Genomic DNA, 11,170 nt, shown 5'->3' on the forward strand with positions numbered 1-11,170 from the left:
GACTTTAGCCAATCATAACAGTGGCCGTTTACTGACGAGCCTTACAGGAGCCGCCCCTTAAAAACTGACCATTTCAGACAGAGGTTGAAGATCACAGTTTTTCTGCATTTTTGAGCAAAATAAATAAATAATAATAATAATAATTGTATTAACATTATAATTAAACCTCAAGGAACATATTAAAATATAATATCATGACCCCTTTAACTATTAGGTGGACCAGAGCTTCCTTTACACGTGTTTTATTCTGTCCTTTAGATCGAAGCTCCTTCAAAATGCCTCACATTTACAGCTGGATGTAAATTGGGTTTTCTCTGGGGGTTTTTCTCCATATGTGAAGTAACTGAGAATATTAAAGCAGTTTCTGGATGAAATGATTGGCTGAACTCCAGTGATCGTCACTCTTTCAGAGTTTCTCTTCCTCATATATGAGTCTCTCAGTCTCTCTTATTCTCTTCATCTCTCCACTAAACTCAAACTGCTTCACAGGGAAGATGCTGATCATTTTCTACTTCACTCTCCTCACTCTTCTGTCATGTAAGTTATTTCACTACAAACATGTTGTTCTCTCAGGGGTGTCAAAGTTGATGAAATTAATATTGATTATAATTTTTCAGGTGTCAGATCTGTGAAAGTGCTCACACAGAAACCCTCTGTGCTGACAGAACAAAAAGGCAAATCTGTGACTATGGACTGTAACATTGAAAAGGATAATGGTTATCATGTCCACTGGTTGAAACAGAGTCCAAATGCAGCTCCTCAGTTTGTGTTGAGATTCTATCATTCATACAGCTCTCCTGACTATTATAGAGATGGTTTTACATCCAGCCGCTTCACATCTAGAGCTCAGTCAAAGATTGATTATAGTCTTATCATCAGTAATGTGGATGTTAGTGATTCTGCAGTGTATTACTGTGGCACATGTAGGGTGACCACCCGTCCCGCGTAGCGCGTGCGCGCACAGCGTTTGAAGCCCAATTCACGCGTCACGCAAATTGAGACCGTGTCACGCATAATCTATGCTTGCTCAAAAAAAAGTTGGTCGCTCTATATACTCGAGCCCCAAGCAGACAAACGAACATTACTTGACATTTCAGCACGCTATTGTTGCCACACAAACCCCTCAGTTGAACTGCTGACTAGGTTGTCAACTTTTTCGTTGTTGTCATGACAGCGCACTCACGCGCATACCAGACACACTGGGAAGGAAGGAACTTTTAGATGCGTGCTTTCCAATTCGAAAAATTCAAGAAAGAGACTGTCTGAGAGGCAACGCCATCATCAATTAAAAAGAGAAGGTGTGAGTACAAGAAACAAGAATGTGGAAATGAATATTTGTGGCTGAAAGGTGTTGAGGGGGATACCGAGAGGGCTTTTTGTGACCTTTGCAAAACGTCCTTCTCAATCGGACATGGAGGGAGGGGAATACGAGGTCAATCGTATTTTTTTTTAAAAATACTTTTTTTTTAATTGTTCCTGTGGTGTTGAGCAACTACAATTCCTGTTAATCCTATACATTTATATTATCATTTATTAATTTATTTAAAGTAAATAAGTTGCAATGAAAAATAAAATTAAATAGTAAATCTTAAGTGGAAGTACATCTGTCAATTCATTGAATGTTCAAAATATTATGAGTCTTTATTTAGAAAAAAAACACACATTGGTTGGCCTATTCATGAGCATACATCAAAAATTACACGTTTAGGAGAATAGGGCATTTTTAATACTATGCAAGGTGGTATGTGCTAGAAATGGGTAAACCACTATCAGTGAGTCTGCCAGTGGGGCACCGCCGCGCCAGGCAGTGTCCCACATTGTCCCTCAGAAACATACCCATTGTCCCCCCTTGGGCTTATTAGCAGGTGGTCACCCTAGGCACATGGGACTCTGCTCAAAAGTGGGTATCACAGTGATTCACACCATGACAAAAACCTCCTCACTGCTCACATTCACTTCTGCTTCTAGACAACAGATGATAAGAGCACTACTTCACTTCTCAGATCCATGATGATTAACCTAATTTACTAACTAAAACTTGACTTTTCTGTCCTGTAAGTAATTATTTTAGAAAAATATGTTTATCAATACATATATATATAAGTGAAGTTATTAATGTAATTTCGGGAGGAGTACGCTCATCTAATCTTCTAATTAATACCAAGGTATAAAAAGCAGCCTCTTATCATTTCTCATGGTTAGTTCTTTCAGCATCCCTCCTCCTCCCCTTCTCCTCCTTTTGTACCATATTTGGCCTGTGTAATAGAGCTCGAGGAGAATGTCCTCTCTGAGCCCCTCTATAGCGGACAGCAAGCCAAATGCGTTTACCACTTACACTAAGATTATATGGGCACACAAACTCGTGAAATGTGTTGTATTCCAGGTCTTCTGAAGCTACAGCAGTTTCTTATCTCTGGTCCTCGGGTGTAAAGACACACTTTTCTTGAAGTGACCATAGCATGTTCCCTTCACTAACAGACTTACAGTATGCGATGGATTCAGTTGTTCACTTTCATTTGAAACGCCCCGAATGAGAGAAATAATGACAGCAATTGGTGAAAAAGATGACGCACAAACACTTTATCTCGTGTCTTAAAGCTAGAAATTCCTCATGCTAAAAAAAAAACGCATAAAAACAGCTTCTTATGAACTTGTTTCTTGACATCACGACACTTAATCACTTGAAGAGCTTTAATGAAGAGAGTTGTGGTTGACTTTGAATTTAGCGCAGAACACAGCATTGTTTTGGATGTTCGACAAGTTCCATCGCAACATGTCATAAAATATTTTCTTTTTTTCTTTTCTTTGTATCTTTAGGTCCAGTGTTAAAAATGACTGTGTTAATGCTGAGCAAACAGGACTATGTATTGTTTTCTTTTTTTTTTTGTTCCGGAAAAAAAGAACCAGGAAAACCGAACTACAAGTGTTAACACACTGAGACAACAGCAGGATTCACTGCAGTCACTGACACCTCAGAATAACAACAGCCATATGAGATTGTGTTTCAAAGCACTTTAATACTGTGATAACTTGTCACTCGAACAACAAACAGGCTGGAGACGTTATGGCTTTCAACACAACGCAGCAAGATTTCTTTTTCTCTGCCTTTTCACTATTGGTGCATATGGGTAGCCTATATTTACGTAAGTCACGCAGGACCTCTTTTTTTAAGCTACCCATGAGCATAGGAACTGTCAGGAATCCGCCAGATCGGCACACTCCACCCACTCTCCCCGGAATACTGGAACCACCTCGGTTTCCCTGGTCGGGTGAGCCCTCGGAGGTTCCAGCTGTCAACCACTGGTTCGAGCAGAGCGAGAGGGTATGGGACTCGGCTCACGTGCATCTCCAGCAGGCAGTGCGGAGGCACAAGATCCAAGCCGACCGTCGTCGCACCTCAACCCCTCAATACCCACCTGGACAGAAGGTTTGGCTATCGACACGGGACATCCGCCTCCGCCTGCCTTGCCGTAAGCTGAGTCCTCGATACATAGGTCCATTCACCGTGCAGAGGCAGCTCAACAAGGTCACCTATCAACTCAACTCACCACCACATTACCGTATCTCACCTTCCTTCCACGTATCTCTCCTGAAACCTCACACTGAACCTGTCACTCCTCTTCCCACAGATCCTGGTGTGGCCGACGTACCTCCTCCTCCCAACCTAACCAAAGAAGAGCCTATCTACAGGGTTCGTACCATCCTGGACTCACTGCGACGAGGTTCCCAAATCGAATACCTCATCGACTGGGAGGACTACGGCCCAGAGGAACGTTCATGGATCCTACGGGACGATATCCTTGATCCAGGACTCCTCACCCAGTTTCACACCAAACACCCTGACCGACCAGCTCCCAGAGGTCGTGGTAGACCTCGTCGTCGTCATCATCTCTCCATCCAGTCGTCAGGAGCCGACCATGGAGGGCGAGGGGGAGGGCGGGGAGGTACTGTCAGGGACACTCCGCCCACTCGTTCACTCTCCCTGGAATAATGATTCACCACACCTGCACCTCATCATCACCTCAGTATTAGAACATTAATACTGTAATTTAATTAAAGGGATTACTCTTAAAGGGGCATTCCACCCATTTGAACATTGTTTTTTATTTAAAGTGGGTCATATATGTAGTCGAAATGTAAAATAAATTTTGCATTTGGTGCCTTCGTGACCGAGGAAAGACAAAAAATAACTTCAGGACGCATTTGTATGAAAGACAACAACTCCCACAATGCACCACATTGCACAGCTCCGCAAGCCACTCCCACTAATCCAGAAAGCGCATATCTGCCTATAAGAGAAATCACTCTTCCGTCTACAAGGCTAGCTACCACCAGAGCTTGAAATTCATTTCACATTCACACAAAATGTCTAGTTAGTTGGCGAACTCATTAGTGCATTACTCCTCGTTTGTATTTCTTTCGAAAAGGTGAATTATTGCATGGTACCTGGATGTTCAGTCAGAACATATGCGGTGCGAAACTAGGATAGTTCTCAACACAAACGTCCGTGTCCTCGTCTGATTCAGAGATTTCGTCCAGGAGAAATTGTCATTGTTGAAATTTATTTGCCGCAGACGGACTCTATCTCTGTGTTCGTAGTTGCATCTTACAGTCTATGAGTTGCATAGTGAGATCACCGGCGCCACCAGTCCGCCCTAACTCGAGCCAGTCCGGGCTCCTCGTCCGCGGCAGGCAGGTCTTCTGCCTCGGCTGCTCTTCGCTATAATGCGGCTTGTAAAGGTAGCCACAAACACCTGATTCAAGCATCAGATTTCCGAAATCCTCTTCTTCTATATCATATTGAGCACTCTCCTCCGCTATTGTCATTACTTTACATCTGTCTCCACAGCGCCTGTTAGCTTAGCTTCAAACAAGATGGAGGATATTGCTTTCAGTTTCAGAGAGTAAAGTCCCACCCACTGATCTGTAATAGGTCTGTAGCGTGAGCGGGTCCCGCCCCCTGGGAAAGATGAGGAACTTGTGCTTGTAGTCTTTACAGAAATCCACCCTTTTTACACTTCCTCCAACAATGACGTCAAATGACGATTTTTGCGTCATTGTTGGAGGAAGTGAAAAAGGTAAATAGTGGATTTCTCTCGTCTCAGGGGAAAATGAGAGAATGTTGCACGACCATTCAATAGTATGACTGGTTTTCTAACAATGGACCTCTTAATGCAAATGGGTGGAGTGTCCCTTTAATTCTTCTGTAATTTAAAGTAAAATCTGATGTAATTGCATTAGACTATAGAACAATTCTGTATATTTAAAAGGTATATTTTTAATGTAACCTTCTCCCTCTGCACACTTTGGTCAATTCAAGAATAATTCATGCAATTGTATATTGTTTATTTGAAAGCAATAAAAGTGCAGTTTCTTGTCTCTCCTTGTATTGTTCAAGTGGTTGAGGTTTATATGGGATTTAGTAGTAATAAGTAGACCAATACTTTCTAAAGATTGTCATTATTACATTAATCTAATTACACTGTTGAAGATGTCATTTGTAGTTAGTAATACAAGTAACTTACCCAACTGTTATAATATCAGAGCAGTGAAACTGGAAGAACAGTATGTTATTCAACCTAATTAAAATTTTTATGTAAGTGTAATCCTGCAGGTATTAAAAGAACATGGCAGCAGCTGAAAATTAAATATAAAAACATAATTCAATCAGGTAAGGCTTGAGCATATCATGGGTGTAGGCTGCCTGACTGTACATTTGACACATTAAATAACTAAATAGCATCCAGTGTCTAGCAGTGCAGCAGCATTTTTGGCTGAGGGAATTCCTGGACGGACTTCAGAGCCAGTCACTCCTGAAGATCCAAGGGCCTTCATAAAATGTAAGAGATTTACATATGTCCATCCATCCATCCTTCTTCTTCCGCTTATCCGGGGCCGGGTCGCGGGGGCAGCAGTCTAAGCAGAGATCCCCAGACTTCCCTCTCCCTAGACACTTCCTCCAGCTCTTCCGGGGGGACACCGAGGCGTTCCCAGGCCAGCCGGGAGACATAGTCTCTCCAGCGTGTCCTAGGTCTTCCCCGGGGTCTCCTCCCAGCCCGGAACACCTTCCCGGGAAGGCGTCCAGGAGGCATCCGGAACAGATTCCCGAGCCACCTCAGCTGACCCCTCTCGATGTGGAGGAGCAGCGGCTCTACTCTGAGCTCCTCCCGAGTGACCGAGCTTCTCACCCTATCTCTAAGGGATCGCCCAGCCACCCTGCGGAAAAAGCTCATTTCGGCCGCCTGTATCCGGGATCTTGTCCTTTCGGTCATGACCCAAAGCTCATGACCATAGGTGAGAGTAGGAACGTAGATTGACCGGTAAATCGAGAGCTTCGCCTTGCGGCTCAGCTCTTTCTTTACCACGACAGACCGGTACATCGACCGCATTACTGCAGAAGCTGCACCGATCCGGCTGTCAATCTCCCGTTCCATCCTTCCCTCACTTGTGAACAAAACCCCAAGATACTTAAACTCCTCCACTTGAAGCAGGAACTCTCCACCAACCTGAAGTGGGCAAGCCACCCTTTTCCGACTGAGGACCATGGCCTCGGATTTGGAGGTGCTGATTCTCATCCCAGCCGCTTCACACTCGGCTGCAAACCGTCCCAGTGCATGCTGAAGGTCCTGGCTTGATGAGGCCAACACGACAACATCATCTGCAAAGAGCAGAGACGAAATCGTGTTGTCACCAAACCTGACACCCTCCGGCCCCTAGCTGCGCCTATAAAGTCTGTCCATAAAAATTATGAACAGAACCGGCGACAAAGGGCAGCCCTGCCGGAGTCCAACACGCACCGGGAACAGGTCTGACTTACGAACCAAGCTCCTGCTTCGGTCGTACAGGGACCGGACAGCCCTTAGTAAAGGACCCCGGACCCCATACTCCTGGAGCACCCTCCACAGGCCGCCGCGAGGGACACAGTCGAATGCCTTCTCCAAATCCACAAAGCACATGTGGACTGGTTGGGCAAACTCCCATGAACCCTCCAGCACCCTGTAGAGGGTATAGAGCTGGTCCAGTGTTCCACGGCCTGGACGAAAACCACACTGTTCCTCCTGAATCCGAGGTTCTACTATCGGCCGTATTCTCCTCTCCAGTACCCTGGCATAGACTTTCCCAGGGAGGCTGAGAAGTGTGATCCCCCTATAGTTGGAACACACCCTCCGGTCCCCCTTCTTAAAAAGAGGGACCACCACCCCGGTCTGCCATCCCAGTGGCACTGTCCCCGACCGCCACGCGATGCTGCAGAGGCGTGTCAGCCAAGACAGCCCCACAACATCCAGAGACTTGAGGTACTCAGGGCGGATCTCATCCACCCCCGGTGCCTTGCCACAGAGGAGTTTCTTGACTACCTCTGTGACTTCAGCTTGGGTGATGGACGAGTCCACCTCTGAGCCCTCAGCCTCTGCTTCCTCAATGGAAGACGTGACAGCGGGATTGAGGAGATCCTCTAAGTATTCCTTCCACCGTCCAACGACATCCCCAGTTGAGGTCAACAGCTCCCCACCTCTACTGTAAACAGCGTTGGTAGGGCACTGCTTCCCTCTCCTGAGGCGCCGGGCGGTTTGCCAGAATCTCTTCGAGGCCAGCCGATAGTCCTTCTCCATGGCCTCACCGAACTCCTCCCAGGCCCGAGTTTTTGCCTCCACAACCACCCGGGCTGCAGTCCGCTTGGCCTGCCGGTACCCATCAGCTGCCTCAGGAGTCCCACAAGCCAACCAGGCCCGATAGGACTCCTTCTTCAGCTTGACGGCATCCCTTACTTCCGGTGTCCACCACCGGGTTCGGGGATTGCCGCCTCGACAGGCACCGGAGACCTTACGGCCACAGCTCCGAGCGGCCGCTTCGACAATGGAGGTGGAGAACATGGTCCACTCGGACTCAATATCTCCAGCCTCCCTCGGAATCCGGTCGAAGCTCCGCCGGAGGTGGCAGTTGACGATCTCTCTGACAGGAGACTCGGCCAAACGTTCCCAGTCTGTCCAGCTTCCTCCCCCGCCATCGGATCCAACTCACCACCAGGTGGTGATCAGTTGACAGCTCCGCCCATCTCTTCACCCGAGTGTCCAAGACATACGGCCAGAGGTCAGATGAAACGACCACAAAGTCGATCATCGACCTACGGCCTAGGGTGTCCTGGTGCCACGTGCACTGATGGACACCCTTATGCTTGAACATGGTGTTCGTTATGGACAAGCTGTAACTAGCACAGAAGTCCAATAACTGAACACCGCTCGGGTTCAGATCAGGTGGGCCGTTCCTCCCAATCACGCCCCTCCAGGTGTCACTGTCGTTGCCCACGTGGGCGTTGAAGTCCTACTATACTAAACTATATTTCAGAGACAATAGAAGAAAGTATATAAGGATGCAATAATTGGATTTAATATACATTTGAACTAAAATACATTTTCATTTAATTGCAATTCATATTTAAGTGTGAGAAAACATTAGATTCCGTTCACAATGTAATATACAAGTATATTGTTTCTTTAATAAGAACTCCTAAAAGTACAGCATGCTTCTTTTTCACAAGGGTTTGCATATTTATCATTATGGTATTATCATCTTGGAAATAAAAATTATATTTTAATCCAGTTTTGCGTTAAATGTCTTAAAGGGGTGGACCTGGAAACCTGGAAACAACCGGATGGTTTATTTTAATGGCGTCCTGGATTGTGTTGAAGGATTATATGTTTGTTCGGAGCATTTTGTTTTGTAAATGAGGCAGAGTGTAATGGAGAGTTCACAAAGAAACTTTTGTTGAAAGATGAAGCAGCAGATGTGTTGGATCTGACCGTAAGTAAACGATTTCATAATGCTTTGTCTGTAAATGACGGTTTTATATAATGTCACATCATGTAATAGCGAGTGGGCGTTGATACTGTTTCCAACACAATGACTTTAGCCAATCATAACAGTGGCCGTTTACTGACCAGCCTTACAGGACCCGCCCCTTAAAAACTGACCATTTCAGACAGAATGAAGGTTGAAGATTTTTGAGCAAAAAAAAAACTTTATTAACATTATAAGTGAACATCAAGGAACATATTAAAATATCATATCATGACCCCTTTAACTATTAGGTGAACCTGAGCTTCCTTTACATGTGATTTATTCTGTCCTTTAGATCGAAGCTCCTTCAGACTCACATTTACAGCTGGATGTAACTTGGGTTTTCTCTGGGGTTTTTCCCCCATATGTGAAGTAACTGAGAATATTAAAGCAGTTTCTGGATGAAATGATTGGCTGAACTCCAGTGATCGTCACTCTTTCAGAGTTTCTCTTCCTCATATATGAGTCTCTCAGTCTCTCTTATTCTCTTCATCTCTCCACTAAACTCAAACTGCTTCACAGGGAAGATGCTGATCATTTTCTACTTCACTCTCCTCACTCTTCTGTCATGTAAGTTATTTCACTACAAACATGTTGTTCTCTCAGGGGTGTCAAAGTTGATGAAATTAATTGTATTGATTATAATTTTTCAGGTGTCAGATCTGTGAAAGTGGTCACACAGAAACCCTCTGTGCTGACAGAACAAAAAGGCAAATCTGTGACTATGGATTGTAACGTTGAAAAGGTTGAGGGTAATTATGTCAGCTGGTATAAACAGAGTCCAAATGCAGCTCCTCAGTTTGTGTTGAAATTCCATCATTCACACAGCTCTCCTGGATATGGAGATGGTTTTACATCCAGCCGCTTCACATCTAGAGCTCAGTCAAATATTGACTATAGTCTGATAAATAAGTCATGTGGATGTTGGTGATTCTGCAGTGTATTACTGTGGCACATGGGACGGCTCTGCTAGTGAGTACGTATCACAGTGATTCACACCATGACAAAAACCTCCTCACTGCTCACATTCACTTCTGCTTTTACACACGTCTCACTTGATCTTGAACTAAATAAACAATTTGGCCTTTTTTTACAGTTTACAGTTAATTTAGTATATTTATATCAATTAAATCAAGTGTAACTCCTAGAGTCACCTAGAGACATGTTGGAAATGTATTTTTATTTTTATTTCATATTCGTTTATTTAACAATGAGGAAAATTTAACGTAAAATTTGAACAGTAAAACATATATTTTGATGGATGTATACATATACTTTGGATATCTGTTTTCTATGTTATATATTAAGAAATTATACAGCATATCTGAAAAAAGAAAAGATGTGCACTAGTGACAGATGAAGTATCTAGTGAGCTGTGACTGTGCTTCCCTAACACACTTTTTCATATCATTTCATTTCATTCATGAGAAGCTTATTATTATAGACCTTTAAAAAGCCTAATACTGTAAACCACATTCAAATATCACAGTGACTCATAAATAAAATATATATTAATATGTATTGAAAATATATGAACTGTCAGATACTATTATATACACCTCTGATTAACATTATATTCCAAAAAAAAAAAAAAAAAGATTATTTTTTTAATTGTTGTATTACAGTTTTTCTCAGTCGATTGGACACATTTCTCTAAACTCAGTTCATTGCTCTAACACACTCTTCTCTTATAACAGTTCATGAAGCTCTGTGTTTTATTACTATCAACAAAACTGCAGGTGTGTTCTCTATTGATTTCATAACATATTAAGCTAGACACACAAATATACTAATGAAAATGCATTTTATCATAAAGTTCTTAATGAGGAGGTTTGATTTATGTTTTTTCCTCTACCCCCCAACAATTATACACAATACACAAATGTTTGCTGTTGTACAGTACTGCGATCACTCAACTTTATTGATCACGGCTCTGATTTACATCTGGACAGAGAATTTCATACAGAATATATTCTAATCATGCATTATTATCATCCATGTTTCTTCTGCCTCAACATCTGCACAGGACTCTTCTGTTGTGGGTGATGGTGTTGTTTAAAAATGACTTGCTCTTATTCCATTGAAAACACACTTGGTCATCCTTACTGTTCTTGAACTTAAATTCTGAAATATGTTTGGACATTTACAGAACTTTCCCCTCTGAGTCTTTCTCAAAACTACAAATGTTCACTTATCTAGTCTAGTAAAATACTCATAGAAGTGGAATGTCTTAGTAACACTTTGGATCTGTTTCAGCTTCTCTCAAGAATAATCTATAATTTAATACATGGTCAATTAGGATGATTTTCCATTACATTTGAAAGTCTGTACCTTC

At 43.2% G+C, this 11,170-nt stretch overlaps 1 protein-coding gene across 6 annotated transcripts in view; it reads left to right on the forward strand.

The window, feature by feature from the left end:
• The window catches only part of LOC311289995 (uncharacterized protein), a 31,270-nt gene extending 25,891 nt beyond the window's left edge, over positions 1 to 5,379 (forward strand). Inside the window, exons 1-4 of one of the 6 annotated variants that reach the window (XR_014627270.1) lie at positions 374 to 537; positions 618 to 917; positions 1,879 to 3,526; positions 3,630 to 5,379. Coding sequence is in view for 5 of the 6 variants with exons in the window: in XM_084408279.1 (XP_084264405.1) it covers positions 3,065 to 3,991 (927 nt within the window). In the remaining variant the exon portion in view is untranslated. Of the gene's footprint in view, positions 1 to 373; positions 538 to 617; positions 1,301 to 1,878 lie in introns of those variants that run through there. The other 5 variants (XM_084408278.1, XM_084408279.1, XM_084408277.1 and 2 more) reach the window with 5 other exon arrangements.
• The last annotated feature ends 5,791 nt before the right edge of the window (positions 5,380 to 11,170 follow it).

This window comes from Rutilus rutilus (genome assembly GCF_951802725.1).
Source record: "Rutilus rutilus genome assembly, chromosome: 1".
NCBI lineage: Eukaryota > Metazoa > Chordata > Actinopteri > Cypriniformes > Leuciscidae > Rutilus > Rutilus rutilus.